Source organism: Falco cherrug, chromosome 1, assembly GCF_023634085.1.
Source record: "Falco cherrug isolate bFalChe1 chromosome 1, bFalChe1.pri, whole genome shotgun sequence".
In the NCBI taxonomy this organism is placed as follows: Eukaryota; Metazoa; Chordata; class Aves; order Falconiformes; family Falconidae; genus Falco; species Falco cherrug.
Genome location: NC_073697.1, coordinates 52,723,223 through 52,740,699, shown reverse-complemented (window position 1 = coordinate 52,740,699; position 17,477 = coordinate 52,723,223). Strand labels below are relative to the sequence as shown.

Sequence of the window (17,477 nt, the reverse complement as noted above, 5' to 3'; positions counted from 1 at the left end):
AATTCTCTTAATTCTAGCTCTTCAGGTACCTAGCCATAGCTTGGAGGGCAAATAGCAAGATAGACTGGTCCTTGTTCTGGTCAGGCAGGTCTTACATTTTCACCCTGTATCTGTTTGAAGATCGAATATCCAAAGCATTGTTTTTTACAGTAAGTGACCTATGTCTCACATGAAATTAAGCCACTAGGTCAGCTACATGAAAAAAATGGGAGTAAATGAAAAGACAGCATCTCTTTTACTATACTTCCACTATCACAACTTGGAGAAATTTTAAGCTTTTTCACTTCTGAAGCCAGAAATTATTAAATACACCTTTTTTCTTAAACAAAAAAGGACATTCCTGAACTACATGTAAATTTCTGAGATTCACATTGCTCAAAGAACAGGGCAGGAAAACAAATTGGCAGAAGGGTAGAATGAGTGAATTCTGGACAATCACCTATTTAGGTAAGCATAAGAAAGTAGTAGCTCATATACTTTATTGGTCTGTTCTCAGAAAACGGGTTTTTTAAGTCATCTACGATTTTGAAAAATGCACTTAGCTGAAAGCTAGCCGTTTCCATCTGGCCTATAGCATCAGTATAAACAAAATGCATAACTAGTCAAACAGCTGAGGCTCCGACCACCTCTGGCTCAGAGCTACACCCATCATTACCAGAAGCTTATGGAAATGCCAAATGCTACTTTTATCTTATGTAACGTGTAAACTAAGGAAGACGCTTTCGTTGTACAGGGCTTCTATGAGTCACTGTGATAAATAATCTTCACTGTCCGGCCTATTTTATTTCAAGACTATTCTAGAGCATCCCTTGTTGCCTGCAAAGAAAAGCTCTTTAGTGCTAGTACACACTCTCATCCTCAAATGAAATTAGCGTAAATGGATACAGAAAATGCCTGTGGTGGTCTGTAGCCAGCTAATACATTCCAGCTTTGGTAGAGGTGGGGGTTTTGACTCCCTAATAATTGTTTTCACAGAACTATTAAGATACCTCTTTCTGCTCTCTTGCCCTAAGTTCTTTATTTGGTGGTAAGGAAAACAAAAGCAAGTTCGCAGAACTGGAAGTGGCAGCAGCATTTTGTCAAGTTGCTAATTACAGCAAACACTGTTCAAAATTCTTACCAGATTCACCACTACTTTGAGCATATAAGTGAATGAGTACTGCACTGGGTAGTCATAATTGTTACTGAAAGACTTTGCAGGAGTTCCGTACAATGAGTCTGTCTACCTGGAACTTTGAGAAGACGACAGCAAAGTAGTCAGAGAGCAAAGAGCTCTTCCGAAGGTGAACAGAATGGTGTTACACCTTCAATAAACCCAGCTGAAAGGTCATGAAAGAAAAAGAACTCCAAGTCAAGTACGGTATTTAAAATTCCCATTAAGATCTATTTTGTAGGCAAAATGATGGGCTGGCAGTTCCCAAGAACAGTGGAATTAGTTAAACAATTAAGTACTGCACAATAATTTATCACTTTTATACAAAGTTTATTAAGATGTCCAGAAGAATAAATCTGAAAAACCATGTAGCAAACAGTAATTTTAATTCCAGACTACAAGGCAACTTAAAACACCTCAAGCATTTATATAGTTAACAAATACAGTGATAATTGCGATCCCTGAGCAACACTGCATTTTAAATATCATAATAAACAAAAGTTACTCAAATGTACCTGTGTATGCAGGTGTAAAATTGTTAAAAAAATGTGTAAAAGATGAAGACCTGAAGATAAGCAACTTGCCCTTTAAGATGTGAAGTACAACTCTTTTTGGAAAACTAAGTATTACATTTAAACAAATCAAGCTGTTAACTTACTCTTACAAGCTACTTAACAGTAGTGCTAAATGTATTTTTGTTTGACTGATCCTTTGTCTTGCATGCTGACAGCAACTGTCTTCCTTAATGAAATGGTGGCAGCTAAAGACAACATGCGTCTTTTTCATTACTAAACATTTCATGTATTTTGTATTCGCAATGGTGTGAATTTGAAAGTCAGAATGAAGAACAGTCTCCTCTAACACTGCAGACTTCAAGGAACAGTCACAAGAAGGAAATTTTAGCAAGTTTCAATACCCAGCTTCTACATTCTCCTGTCTTCCAAAAGGTGTGGAAGTATTTAACACAAGGATCTATATAAAATGGTCCAGCAACTGACTGGTGTCCATTTCCAGATACTTAAGTGTCTCAGCCAAGGTGAACAGACAGACAACGTTACTTTATTTTCCCAACTGTGTATGACTATATCTGCCTCTTTATTGCTGAGGAAGAAAAATGGCAACTTCACTAACAGGCACTGCTGAGAATGAAAAGTTAATTTACAGAAGAAAAACATCCTGGATACTGAAAAATAGTGCATACATCAAAAGAATTTACTTTGTGCTCTTAATTTCTTGTGTAGTGTTAACATTGTTCATTATATTGCTGGTTAATCACAGCTTGATCATCCATCTTTTGCTGTGGACAAACTGTTTTAGCACAAGCAAAACCTATTTGATAGCACTGCCATATGTCAGCCAGCTTTCTAGGCCCTTACCCCATCCATACCTTTTTTCAAACACTAGCAGATACAAAGTCAAGACATTAGGTAATAAAAGTATTTCCTATGTAATAACACATGTAACATTAGAAATTTAATAGCTCAAGAAGTGTGTCCTGTGTCATCTATGAGCAAGTTCACAAGTACAAACACAGACTCCAGCTAACAATATTTTTTTTAGCTGTCAATTCAATTTGAAAGAATAGTGTTAAAACCCCACAACACTTGAATTAAGTATCAATTACTTTCAAACCAAACAACATGCTTTGAGCAGGAAGTTGAACTAGGTGACCTCAGAGACCCCAGAGATGACCTTTAAAGGTCCCTTCCAACCTGAACTATTCTATGATTCTATGACTTATTACCCATCTGCTTAACACTAAAATATAAGCTTTACAAAGCAGCAATGAAATGCGTTACGTTACTAGAAACGAAAAACCTATCATTCAATTTTTTACCCATCGGTTGCTTTTTCCCTGCCACTGGCTGACCTATGGTTATGTCCATCTGATTTATAAATCGGGTAGTCTAAGAATTATGTATCAGAGCAAACAGTATCGGAGCAGTATTAGAAATAATAAAAGTACTGGAATGTAACCAAAGTGATGTCCACTTTGCAGGATAACAGTTACTTGAGTCCTTCACATGAAGCTGAAAGAAAAAACAAATCCAACTTTAACAAAAAAGCTGTGAGGTCATATATACTGCACAAGCTATGTATTGTACTAATTTGATATTGATTAGTTAATGATTTTGCACCACCAAGTAATAATTTGGCTCTAATTATTAGGCCAGCAATTATTTGGTCTAATACAGAATCAATAAATTCTGTATAACAGCATTTACTTGGCTGTTTAAATAGAAAACCAGAATGTTTTCATAAGGTTCAGCTGTTCCATCTTTAATTCACTAGTACTTCTTATTTTCTAAGTACAAATTAATGCAGAGTCATTGTTCTAGTCTGTTAATACGATCGGCTCTAACGGAATTAAATGTGTCCTTTCTCCACATCCTTCCAGTGCTCAGACAGAACACACAAACATGATTTAAAGAAGTTTGCATTAACAAGTGTGACTGAAGCTTCCAAACTACAGTAAAGAGGTTCTGAATTAAGTACTGTATTTTTCAGAAGTCTATAGGTGTTGTCAGAGTATGACCTAGTTAATTACCTCCTTAAAAAATCAGCTTTCTTGATATCTAGAAAATAGGGAAGGGTAATGCAACACTAGTTTCAGCTTCTTTATGCAAAGAAATTCAGTGTTTCACTGTCCCAGCCATTAAATATTTTTTGCCCACAACTCTGGCACTACAAGAGCCTACACTCAAAATCCAGCACTGCCTCATTCTTATTGCTGCACTCATAAAAGTGCTGAGGGAATTCCTCACTGGAAAGGATTTGTGATGGCAAGCAAAACCAGACTTCCTCACATTTCCTTGAGAATTACAGCAAACAAGACCTGCTGAATGAATCACTTCAGTGGACGACGTAAATACCTGTGATACAGGGGGACCATCCCTTACCCTATTTACTGAGCTGTCTTTGTTGTCTTCCTTAAGCTTTTTCAGTTTCACAGGATTTGTGAAATATTCACATTTGAATAGTACATCCTAACAGAAGATATGAGAACCCATTTTCAACACGACAGTTATTGAGAATGATTTTTTTCAAGTCAAAAAAATATCCAGTTTTGCCTTTGAAAGGTTGGGGTTTTTTCGGAAGAACAAAGAGCAACTGTTATCTGGTAGTTTTCCATATAGCAGGTTCATCTGGACTGTTCATCACAGAAAATGAAAACAGCATACCTAAAGACAAAGATAAGACAAAGACACTGAATCTTAAAAAAAAAAAAAAGGAAAGAAAGAGAGAGAGGGGACAGTTGCATATGGATGTTAATAGCTTCTCCCCTTTGCTATCAGGTAAGCAACTTTGCTAAGAAGTTTTCCCAGTCTGGGTAAAAGCTGCAGATATTGGGCCTATACGCCCTAAACCTATCCATTCTCACTAATCGCTTCTTCTCACCATCCAGAACAGAATCTTAGAGGAGAAAAAAAGGATATTCTTCCCCTTAGGATACTTGCATGTTCTCCAGTTACCCTATATACCACAAAATGTCACTATTCTAAAAGTGTACACAAAATAGAGAAGGAATCCTTAAATGGTCTTACAATCCTTAAATGTCTAACAAAGCAGTTCATACAACAAGACAAATATTTCTGTGTGCTTAAACAATTCTTTACCTGAAGGACTTATCCCAGGAGTGACACAAGCATCACAAAACCCATGAACTGAATGAAGAGCAACAAAGGTGTCATAAATGACCAGACGGGCCACAAGGCAATGTTGAAACTGGGAATAAAAGCAGGATTTTTTTGGTAAATTCAACTGTCAGATTATGGAAATACCAGGTACACAAAAAAACAACATGGCATAAGAGGAAATTAGATTTAAATGACTCAACCTGGAAAAATACTTGTCTATTCATGGAAACAAAACAAAAATACCCCAACACGTACTTACTAAATTAGTAGTTTAGATTACTATTTACTGACAACTCATCCTAGAACTTCAGTAGCTGCTGCAGATTTTTACACTGAGAAAGTCCAATCAGTCTCATCAAGAGTAAAGATAGCTTTTACTTTCAGAATCTCTGTGTATGAAGCACCTGAAAAGAAACTACTCTTGATTTTCCCATGGCCACACAGGGCACCTGAGAAAAGCCTTAATTTGTACTTGCAGTCAAGCAGATTTGAGTTAACTGAAGAGAAAGGGGGAAAATCAACTTATTTAACAACTGAATTAAAAGGATTATACATTTGACTAATACTAAACTACAGTGAACCTTTATCTTCTTTAGCCTTCCTTTCTTCCCAGTATTGCAATAAATACTGACTGATGTTATTCAGATACATGACCTAAACAAGAGAGAACCAGCTTTCATGCAGAGAGCAAACAAATATACAGGCACACATGTATATCGTTTTTTCATTTGCATGCACATTTGCTCAATTCTGACTCCTATAATCTCATAAAGTAGCCCTTACTAAAAGTACTGTTCTCTGACAAGATATAAACCCTCAAAGTTCATATAACAATATTTAGAAGTATAAATTCCAGTATGTTTGCTATTTATAGATTGCTTGATAATTAAGAACTCTGTATTAGAAACTGATCAGGCATCATTTTTTCTCAGCTTGAGACTACACCTTTGTCTTTATTTGTAAACCTCACAAATACTTGTCAGAGGTGGGGAATTTACACTAACAAAATTAAGGACTTCAGTTTTCCCATAAATTTCCAAGACAGAAAAGACCAGTACATTTAATACACAGTTTCAACAGTTGCAACTCTCGCTTTGTAGATGAATGTTTAAAGTGGAAGAAATTATGCTACACCGAACTGGTATTGTCACCAATATGCTTAAAATTACAAAAATTACACTTTTTATAAAATGAGCCCATTAACACAGTTAGACTTGTACAGGTTTAGCAGAAATTTGTAAACAGTGTTCAAACTTACCAAACTGCTGCTGCAATAAAGGTAGCTATTGTGATATTTATCAGTGCTGGGTACTGTGCATCATAATCCTCAATTCCACAATACCACTCAAGATACAGTATGCAGTAAAAGGCAACAGACAAACATGCAGCCAATAAACAACCGCCAGAGGCGAGCCACCAACTGCGGGGGGGAAAACATGGTAAAGCACGTTAAGCATGGTCACACTGCATTTTGCACATTAATCTTCATTCCAGTCTAGAAACAGAACAGACAACATCTGTTAATTATACAGACTAGCCTAGAGTCCCTGTAGTTTTTTTTCTTAAATTACTTCTACAAAACATTTCTTGCACTTCTAAAGCTGATATAAGTAACTAATTGAGTTTAATTTTGTAATGCTTCATTCCTGTCATTTACTTTTTCACTCAAATATTTTGGAAACGCAGTGCAACAGATCTTGTCAGTGATCTACTATACCACCACACCAAAAATACTTTGTCAGTAATGAAATAAAATAGGCTCACTTCAACTGTACTTCTCACTATAAATTACACTACTGATTTTTGTGCAACAGAAATGTTGCAGAAAGCTTTAATAAGGTTTTATGTTTATGAGCTCTCAAATTTAACAAAGAAGCATAAAGATTTTTCTTTATAGCAGCTGAACATAGAGAAATACAGGATTTCAAACTCCACATCAAGAAAACACAGGGTATGTGATTATTTAGGAAGATGCACTTTTGAGCCTGTTTGAGAACATACCTGAAGAGTAAGATGGGAAAGATAACTTGGGAGGAAGATTTAACAAAATCTTACACTTATCTGAATGAGTATTTAGCAAATAAAAATTTTAGAAAGTGAATCCTTATTACCATACTTTGATTACTAAATTACAAAGGGTAATCAAGGATCTTCCTGCTTAGGCAACATAATACTTGCTCTGGTATGGTACTGCAAATACCGCATGCTATTTTGGTACCACAGTACTCCAATTAAGAAATCTACATTAAGAGCGCAGTTGCAATAGTCCACCTAAATAAGCAATGCAGGGAGACAGGGTCCTACAGGAAGCTGATGGGGCCACCCAAAACTTTGGTCACAGCCTGGAGTCACTAGTTTGTATCTACAGCCCACTGGATATAGGGTGTATCTAGACCAGCCTTTGAAAAGCAGCTCCAGAGAACCTCACAGCACACAGCAAGGCCCTGTTCAGCTGCCATGTACTGATACAGTAACGACAATGAGAGAGTTTTAAAAGCACTTGCGGTGAAGCTATCTAAAAATATTTAACAGCCATCAATCCCATCTAAAATAATTTAATAGAAAATAATAAGAACAGAAATAGAAATTAGTTCATAGAAATTATTTCAGTAATCTTTTGCTGATCTAACTCAAAGAAGTCTAGAGAACTTCCAGAGAAATTAACTTGATTTTGACACTTAAAGATTCATTTCAGCTTTTTTTGACTAAAAATCAACCCCCCAACACTTTCAACAAAACAGGCAGTGATTTCTTATACTTCAGCATAAACTTGAAGGTACAGTATTAAAACATCCTGCTATTAGAACAAATTTTGCTTGTACACAGATGGCTCAGTAGAGCCTAAAGAAAAAATGCTGTAGCAAAATTTTAAGCATTGTATTTACTTAAAAATTAGTTTAATAGTAACAACTTAGATGGTCATCTGGTCCAACTCCCTACTCAAGCAGGGTCACCTGGAGCCATTTGCCCCGGACTGAGTCCACATGGTTGAGTATCACCAAGGATGGAGAGAGACTCCATGACCTTCCTGGGCAACCTATGCCAGTGCTCAGTCACCCTCACAGTAAAAAAAGTGTTTTCTGATATTCATAGGGAACCTCCTGTGTTCTAGTTTGTGCCCATTGAGTCTGGTCCTGTTGCTGTGCACCACTGAAAAGAGTCTGTCTTTTATGTGCCCTCCCTTGAGACATTTACAAGCATTGCTAAGATGCCTCTAAGCCTTCTCTTCACCAGGCTTAACAGTCCCAGCTCTCTCTATCCCTATTGCAGACCCTGTTACCCAAGATTTAAAACACAGTATTCAGATGTAACAAACTGTATGAAAGATGAAAAGATGAAAACACAACTTTCTTTGTAAGAAAAGGTACCTTACCTATTTGCTTGAAAAGTTTCTGTAATAGTTTTAAAAAAATCAAAGTAGTATGTCACAGCAATTGATGCCAAAATCCAGAATGCGGAATGAATATAGAGTCTGGTAAGAGGCTTCCTCTTCTTCTCTACAGCTGTAGACTCTTCTGTAAATAAGAACATAATTACAACACTAAAGCCAGTCATTAAATGGAGTATAATTACAGTTACGTAAAACATGATGCTTTATCCTTTTAATTAATTTCTCTTTGGAGATTGTTACACTCGGTACAATACACTTTGTATTACAGAGGAACCATTCTAAAAAACTCTGAATATTTCCTGAAATAAAACAGAGTAAGCAAGGTACCCTGTGTTAAAGACGATAAGGCCGTAACAATCAGCGCACACGGTGTCTGTGTACCCTTCTAGGAAATTAACAGCTGACTAGATTCTGTAAGGGTTATTTAACTGATTAAAACCCTCCTGGTGTTATGAAAACATTTTCATTCATCTGGCATATGTAAAGGCAGGTTGGTAATTTCCAATTACAAATTTATTTGTAGCCTTTTTTGTTAAAGCTTCCTATTTTGAACTTTTATCACTGTAAGTTACTGGTGGCCCGCGTGCCTCCAGCAGCGTTAACGTGTGGCGACGGCTGCTCATGCATTACCCACGGACGCGTGAGCATACTCACAGCTCTGCTGGACTTTACAGGCTTTTTTATTTCCCAAAGCCTTCCTCATCAACTACAGCCTGGGTCTGAAGTATTTAAGCACTTCATTCCCATGAAGAAATCCGCGGTTGCAAGTTTTTTTGCAGACAACTCGCGTCTCCCTTTTTACATCCAGCTCGCCGCTCCCACCAGACACACCTGAGGGAGGGCGACCTGCTGCAGGCGCGCAGTGCCCCGCCGGCGGGGCGACCGCCCCGTTACAGAGGAGCCCCCTCGTCCCACCGGGCGCAGGGCCCGGCCCCCTCCCCGCTCCCGCCGCGGCGGCGCTGCTCGGCCCCGCTCCCCGCCCGGGCGCCCGCCCCACGCCGCCCGCCCAGCACAGCCTGGCTCGGCTCGGCTCCGCTGCGCTCCCCTCCCGGCAGCATCTCCGCAGCCCCGGAACCACCCACCAGCCGCTCCACCACCCCCGAGAGGCGGCTGCGGCAGCAGCGGGTCGCGGGGCTCTGCCCCTCGCCGCACACCGCGCCGGAGCCTCGGGACAGGGTCCCCGCTGGCGCCGGCCTCCATCTTGGGCCGCTCCGGCAGTGACGCCAGGGGGCGGGAAGCGTGGCGGCCGCGGCGGCCGTTGGCGTGAGGGGCGGCGGCCCCGTGTGTAGGGGCAGAGGGGGCTGGCGGGCGGTGGCCGCGGGGACGCCGGGAGCTGCCGTAGCGGGTCGTCGCGTTGCCAGGCCCACGGTTGGTCGGAAGGCGAGTCGGAGGGGCTGGGGGCACGGCGCTAGGCGCTGATGGAGCGTGGCTGTAGCGTATGATGTGTGCAGATGGGCAGTGGCTCACTAACACATTACGGATCAACTGTACCATAAATCGCATTAGTCCCCATTGAAAATAGCGAACGGAGTGATGTAAATCCACCTGCCGGAGTGAGGACTGTTTTATCAAAATAACTAAGGAAAACAGAGGGAAACTGGGTGCATATAAATACTTTGCGCATCGCTTTTTGCAGTCCGGTTCCTCAAGTGCTCCTGAGGAAAAATGTGTGGAAAACCCCAGGTGGTGTGACACAGCACTGGTTTAGATGGTACAGCAGTCAAAGACAAAGCTCTGAGAGCTTTCAGGAACCATTGGAATCCTGTAATGCTGGGTAGTGCCACTTGTAACTGAGAATAAAAACCACATTTACAATGCAGAGTAGGTAAAAGTTAAATAAACTAATAAAATGGTAAAAGATTGTTTCCGTTCTGTAGCTGAATTCTGCATAACTAGATACGAAGTCACACCAGCATGTTTCTGCAAACAGAACCTTGGGACTTACTCAGTTACTATTTCTTTCTTGTTACGGGCAAACTCAAAACTACTAAATCATGTTGACAGATCAGTATTAGGTTTGGTCATTCTAAGAATACTATAAATATATGTACCGTGTCTTTTGGGGTATGTTCATTGGATAGGTAACATGCTTTTTAAAATTGAAATTTGTGCCTAATAGTAATGATTTCTTAGGCAAATTAGATTATATGTGTGGTACTTAAAAATCCTGTGCTTTCTTAGACAAAATCATGTGTGGCATAACGTTCCTACAAAGGCAGAAATCCCACGGACTACAGAATGGAAGCCCCAGTCTGATACGGCACCTGTTACAGATAGCTTTTCTTTACAGTGTAATTAAATGTAGAAATCGTCAATAAAAGGTCATATTATTGTAAGGTAGATTGAAGGAAAAATATATTTCAGTATATGGGTTTTATTTACCAAGATAAAATTTATAGTCCTTCTAGCTGTATATAAAGTTCAAACCCCAAATGTTTAATAATCAGATTATATTTTTCCTTTTAGAAGGCAAATTATTTTGCATGAAAATGGCAAGTGTGAGAAGTATGTCAAATTTTCACTTAGCATGTGCATTCTTTGCATATTATGTGGCATTTATCACATAAAAGCCTTGCAGATACTTCCTCTGTAGTTTCAGGTTGAGAATACAGGAAAAGCAAAAAGAATGGACTGTAGGCTCTGGATAAATAAGTATGTATCTTATCAGTATACCTTAAAAAATGTTAGGTCATCCTAAGGGTAGAAACTAGCTGGTAGAAACTAATGAGGGTACAAGCTAAACTTGCTTTGACCTGCACTGTTTTTAAGCAGTTCTAAACCTGTTGGGTACCTAGTGACCTTATCAAATGCCCTTTGAAATGGGTGGAAAAAAACCTGGGAAAAGTGTTATAAACTAATAGATCTTCTACATATATAGCCTAATTCATACAGTGTTACAGCAGGTTTAACTCGGGAGACTTACATCAGTTTAACTAGTGTAATGATGAACCCTAGAAGTACATAAGACTATGGTTTTTCAATTGATTTAATTATCACAACTTTTTCTTACATTTAGTTTTTGAACCAACATTCACATTTTGAATTGTAGGTGCTAAAGTAATGGAGAATTTGACTTAATCTGTGTATTCTGCAGTTAGAAGAAAAATAGCACTGGCTCTCCACTTGTCATATGACCTGATATGTAGATACCTTGCATTGTATAATCTACCTGGAGATGTTCTTTTCAGCAGAGGGGCTGCTAACAGTAATTTATCAGGAAAAAAAAGGATTATATTTTCCTAAATACCCTATCGTCTGCTTTATAGATGAGTGATGTACTAGGGACAAGAGGAGCAAGGCTTCTGGCTGTTCTTCATTACTGTACATTGAGTTTTGAGTAAATTTAGCCTAAAAGATACATGAATGGAACAATTTTTTTTTTCTCTGCGGAAAGCCAGGCCTTCATTTACACCTGAATTTCATATGAGACATGTCATTGTGAGCAGAAATTGTTTTCTCAGCTTGTAATTAGAACATGGCTTCATATAAGGGCCAACCACATCATAGTCTGTAGTGACTACAGTAATTATTTTTTATTTAGTTTGGATGATTATTTTGAAGTTAACAGTTCCCGGGAGCCTTTGAGCTCTGCTTTCTTAGCAAAGAAATAGAGGTTTCTTTGTTTTATTTCCTTTGAGTGAAACGATTACCTCAGCCTTCACTTTCTTGCTACTGATTCAAATAAGAAAGAAAGGAAATCTTCATGTACTTTCTTTGCAAAAGCTATTCATAGGAAATATCTTTGATTTAGATGTAGCAATTCAATAAATACGTATGCTTGAAAAGGTTAAGATCTGTTAAGTGTTGTTAAACTGAAGGCTCCTGTTTACCTACAGAGTAGGTATTGTGCAAAGAGCTGAAATAAGAGCTTCCCTTCACTGACTCACTATTGACCTTAACAGAGACTGCTCATGTTCCATGTTTGCAGAGCAGAGATGTTTTCTGTGATCTTTCCACAGAGCTTCTCTGATTCAGAAATTATTAATCTGTTAAAGAATAGATAGCAATCAGGAACTGAACTGAAACTGTTACAAAATGAACAACATAATTAACAAAGCATCTAAAGAATGGGCCTGTTACGGATAATTAATTCTTGCAAGTTAAAGTTTAAGAATCCCTGCAGAAATGCTTGGAAGTATTTTAAAATGTGATGCTTGATCTGATAAATTTAGTTAATAGTCTGTGAAAGGAATTTGTGAATTTGAAGATTCTGTGAAGGAAATGTACAAAGGGTAGAGTTTGCAGCATTGTTTTCAGCTGTATTCCTGGTCTCTCGCATAATGTGAATTCTTCCCACATTTTGAGAAACTGACTTCTTTTAAATAGAAAATAATGCTTTGTAAGTTATTTGAAAGTTTTTAAATATTCAGGTTTTGCAGTTATAAGTGAAAGCTGAATTTTGCAAGCTAGTTGGTTATTTTGAAATTAATTTTTTTGTTGCTTGCTGAGTATTTGATATTTACTGATTTGTTGCTTTTATGTTGATTTACAGGTAACTCTTAACGACACACAAAAGTGGAAGCTTTTTATGTTGCTTGACTGGATACATATAAATTTTGGATTTAGACTTCCCAGTTAAATTCTCACTTCTAGAAAGTCAAATTAGTTTTCTACTATTCTAGCAAATATTTGTAATTTTTTCCCTGTTGCAGAAGTCAATAGCTAAATTAGCCCAAATGTTATCTGTTCACAAAAGACCTGAGTGGCGTTTTCTTCACTTCTTATCTAAGTAGGGCTGGATTCTCTCTCCCTTTGTTCATTTTTGGCTGAAGTAGGTTGGATGCAGTGCAGGCATATTCTTCGTTTTGAGGAATGATTGTGCAGTATGTTCTGTACTTTCTGTTAATGGACTAAGCAATAATAAAGTGAGTAGTAATTTGCTGCTTATCTTGCACTATCATGAGTAAAAGTATTGAATAGGTTGAGATTCTTAATCCTTTCTGGATGTTGTTCTTGGAGTAAAGCATTGCATATTCTCTCTCACACTCAGTAAAAAAGTAAATGCATCGTCTAACTCATCTAGGTAAGAAAAAATGCCTTAAAATAGTACTACAGTTCTCTTGCTTTCATTTGGCATTCTTTTATTTTAAATTCAGTACAATGGAAAAAAATCAGCAAAGGACTTAAAAGCGCTTGGTGTAAATAATGTAGTGCAGATCTGAGAAACAACTGAAGGTTAAAACTGAATCAACTCTGAATGTAGTACATATACAAACTATTGAGCTTATGTTGAATTCTCATGCGAGTATTAAATTACAGTGCAGCCCTGAATTGACTTTCTTTCCTTTAGGAAGGAAACAATATATATAATAGTGTGTTTGATACCAACAATGCACTATATATAAGCATGCAAGCGTTTGAACTTCATGAAGGAAAAGAAAGCAGAAAAGATAAAGACAGTTAAAAAGGTGAAGAGGGCATCTAAGAGAACAGAAAAAGAACACACCACCTAATGTTATCTGATTTTTCTATGTATGCTGTTCTTCACCTTGAAAGTTGTGTGCAAGTTACAAAAAGGTAGCTGTTCCAGAACATTACTTTAATCTGAAGTATCTGTTTGATGGGAGACCATTTAAACACTGTCAATTGTCTTGATTAAAAACTTTAGGTACCTTCAATGTTTGACTGTTGCCTTTTGTTATAATTGGCATTAAGAATATAAAATGAGAAGACTTTTCATTCCAGATTGGATCTTCAAATGTGTAAACAAAACCCATGAAGTAAATCTGGATAAACTATTCTCCTAGAAGTTGCCAAGTAAATCTTCCTTCCCTCTCTCATGAATCATTTAGTTTCACTTAACTATGCGTACTTTCTAAGGGAGTACAATGGCTCTCAAAATGTTTTCCTAAGACTACAGTTTAATGATACAAAGCATTTGGCATCAATACCTCGGCTGTAATTGTTCTTGACTACTCAATCCCCAGTAGTGGTATATAATACCTCTCAGTTTGAGGATTTGATCTGGTTTTAAAAGCCTGCAAAAATGCAGGGGGTGGCAGAGAGGCAAAAACAAATGGCCAGATGTGGGAGGGTAGGAAAGGCAACACTTGGGAATTGACTGAAACTGATTTCCTCACTGAAGAAAAGTCTGTGCAACCATACATCTGTAACAATAAGAATTTCACTTTTAGGTTGTTTATGAACGTTCTAAAGTTTTGGTGGTTTGTTTGGGGTGGTGTTTTTTTTTTTAATAACATAGATCGCAGATCTAATTCACACAGGAAAGTATGAATTGTGTGAATGGGCATTCAAGTTTATTATTCATCAAAGGTTTGCTCTACAGGAATAGTGCTCTCTTTAGGCATGACACTTTATTTCTGTGTTGATAGAGGTTAGCATTTTTTTTTTTAGGCTGTGGTAGCATATTATCTATTGTTTTGGAGATGGTCTGGTCTGGAGATGGGTCACTGCCTGTGATTTGGCTGCTGTACTGAAGCAGGGACAAAGCTTCTTGGGCACGTGGACCTCACTGTTAACAAGATTGGAAAGCACAGATAATCTTCGCAATGTCTTCAGCATAGCAACATCTCACTGATTTATGTAGTGTGGAATTCAGCTCATGCTGTTTGCCTGGACTATTTTTCTGTGCAGTCCTAAAAAAAATAAACATGAAACAAAGCTCTTACACATTTCATTCAGGTTTATAAGCTGTTTTTCTTTACCATTATCCTTCACAGTCCATTACCACTTGCATATCCTGTAAGGTCAATTTTTCATATATTTTGATCTGGCATTGTAATTGGACAACAGAGTTACAGGGAACACAGTGCATTACTGTCAGAGAGAGAAGGGAAGAGAGAAAGATGTTTGCTGGTATGAAGACTAAAATTCAGCAATACCTCAATTTGAAATTTTAGCTGGAGGACAGTTGTACAACTCCTGTTATTGTGTTGGCTTATCTGCTTAACACAAACAGGTCTTTAAGAGCATAGACTGAGTTCCAATTTTTTCTTCTCCTAGAAAAGTTTCCCAATGCTAACCTCTGAAACTGCTGAAGTTCTGAAAGTTCACCCCAAAAAGCTGAACTTTCAAAGGTGGAACAGGTGAGACAGAATGGTGGCAGCAAGAAGGGAAAAGGAAAAATATTTCATGGTGTGAGACAAGGAAATTGTAGGAACAAACAGTCCCTAAAATGTCTTACAGTAAATGGTAGAATGGATAGATGGAAAAAAAAATCAATAAAATGCTCTTAGTGGAAGAGATGTCTGTACAATTTAGTAAAAGCTTTTATACTAGCAATGGATTTTGAAGTCCAAGGCAGAAATCTAGGCACAAGAGTACCAACAGTGCTGGCTTATAGATGAAGCACTTGCTTTAATGGTAAGAAAGAAAATTTAGGAGAAAATTCTGGTTCTGTCTCACCCGTGAAAAACATTAGACTTTATCACATATGGATACTATACAGTATCAATAGCTGTGCATTCCTCCTGGAATTCCTTATCAAGAGTCAAAGGCCAGCAGAAGGGCAGAAAATCAAATGTATAAGGGTGCACTTTGTGCTTTGTATTTATACATTAATGGCTGTATCATGAGAGTTCATTATATGGCTCCTGCAAGGAATGAAGGAGTAAAAATCCCATGCTTTGAGCCATCTGTCTGTAATGCAGGCAGAATTCTGGTGTTACTTTTCATTCAGTTTGTCACCTAAGTGAGATGTAGCGTCTTGAAGATTTTCAGGTGGGTTTCGTGCTGTGTAAGAGGAAGATCTCAGTATGTTTAAAAGCGCATTTTTTCTAATAAGCAAATATATGTAGGAATTTAGCTTGACTGTAATCAGGTCTCAATTAGGATTTTAATACTAATTTAGTTTGAAAATAATATAATGGGTAGGCATACCCATTTTCAAGTAATTTCGGGAACTATAAAACTGTTTCTGTAGGATGTCAGTTATTTTCCTTCTGCTGTAACTCATATACAGAGTTAAGTAGGAAGGGCAGTTTGGTACAAAAGATCTGAAGTGAAGAGCAAAACCTGCAGTCTGTTTGAAAGATTGGACAATTCTAAATCTTCTAGAATAAATTTTAAAAGGAAGGCTAAATAAAAAATAAGGTGGTATCTTTGAGAAAGGACTAAGCTTTGCGGTCTGCAATCTTACAGGAAAAAAGTCCAATCTAAGCAAAAAGCTTGAAGGTTTTTCAGCCCTTACCGTGTGTGACTGTAAAAGCATGAGGATTTGGGTGCAAAAGGAATTGTGTCTTAACAAGTGCAAAAAAAGGTTACTACTAAAACTTCCTCTAGTCCAAGTGAAATGTAGAATTCAATATAAAGTAACACTTCCTGTAAAAGTACTCACGGGAAACAGAATATGCTGCTTTTCTTGGCTGGTGGAGCAGAAAAGAACTTAGAGGATTTATTCTTGGTTTTTCTTAAAGGCTAAATTGGGAGAAGAAAGGAGTAAATGTTGAATATATTGATTAAGATATCTTGTAACCTGTGAATACAGCTCAATGTACAGAACAATATGCCTTTTTTTGCTCATCTCACACGACAAGTTTAATATTTGCTCTCTTATTTCCTTAATAAGGGTGAGCGTTACAGCTTTAAAAGTTTCCGAATGAAATCATGTATTGGGTGTCTGTATCCTGTGGTCATCAGCTATAAGCTGCTACTCATGTTGGGGTCCAACTACATTGTACTGATGCAATCAGATTATAGCACCAGGTGGGAGGATTGGTTTTCACTGGGAGAAAGAAGAATGAGCTACTCTAATGCACCAGTACGGTGGAAGGCTGAGCATAACAATTAAGTATCTGTACTTTGAAGCTCTTTTCTTTCAGTGATTAAACTCCCTGCTTAAATGCTTATGCTATACTTAAAGAAAGCCACTAGCTTTAAACAATTTTCTAATTTGCATACTTCTTCCTTCCCTGCCCTGCCACCAAGACACACAATTTCCAAGAGACTATTTTAGAAAGGAAATTTTTAACAACAAAGCATATTTTATTATGGAAATATGTTATGCTGTTTAGAAAAATCGATAAAACAAACATTCTGAACATTTTGTAATGCTATCTTACTATTGGTTTCTCCAATTTATTGTGACTGTTGACATTACTAATGACTGCTAAACATATAATTTGTGGCAAAAGAAGTAAAAAAAAAAAATCCCACCTGATTATGCCAAGTTGTATTAAATGCTAAGTGAAGCTTTATACAAGCATTCTCTTGCACTAATTTTTCAGTACCCAGACCCATGTTACAATAAAGAAATTTCCTGTGGTTATAGTACTGAGTGAATACTGGAAAACTAAATTGTTAATGTTAATTTTACCTGTTGTCATATGTCAATTTG

General features: G+C 37.6%; 1 protein-coding gene across 2 annotated transcripts; it reads right to left on the bottom strand.

The window, feature by feature from the left end:
• Window positions 1-1,462: 1,462 nt before the first annotated feature.
• Window positions 1,463-10,170, bottom strand: TMEM128 (transmembrane protein 128). Of its 2 annotated transcripts, XR_008731947.1 has the most exons (6): window positions 9,265-10,170; window positions 8,165-8,306; window positions 6,050-6,211; window positions 4,771-4,879; window positions 4,054-4,335; window positions 1,463-3,183 (listed from the first exon to the last, which is right to left on the bottom strand). XR_008731947.1 is itself a non-coding variant. In XM_055708452.1 (5 exons), the coding sequence occupies exons 1-4, from the start codon at window positions 9,683-9,685 to the stop codon at window positions 4,780-4,782; spliced, it is 825 nt and encodes a 274-aa protein (XP_055564427.1). In that variant the 5' UTR covers window positions 9,686-10,164; the 3' UTR covers window positions 1,463-3,183; window positions 4,771-4,779. The 2 variants fall into 2 exon arrangements, 1 of the variants encoding a protein (XP_055564427.1); XM_055708452.1 differs by lacking the exon at window positions 4,054-4,335 and having other exon boundaries at window positions 9,265-10,164.
• Between the last annotated feature and the right edge of the window lie 7,307 nt (window positions 10,171-17,477).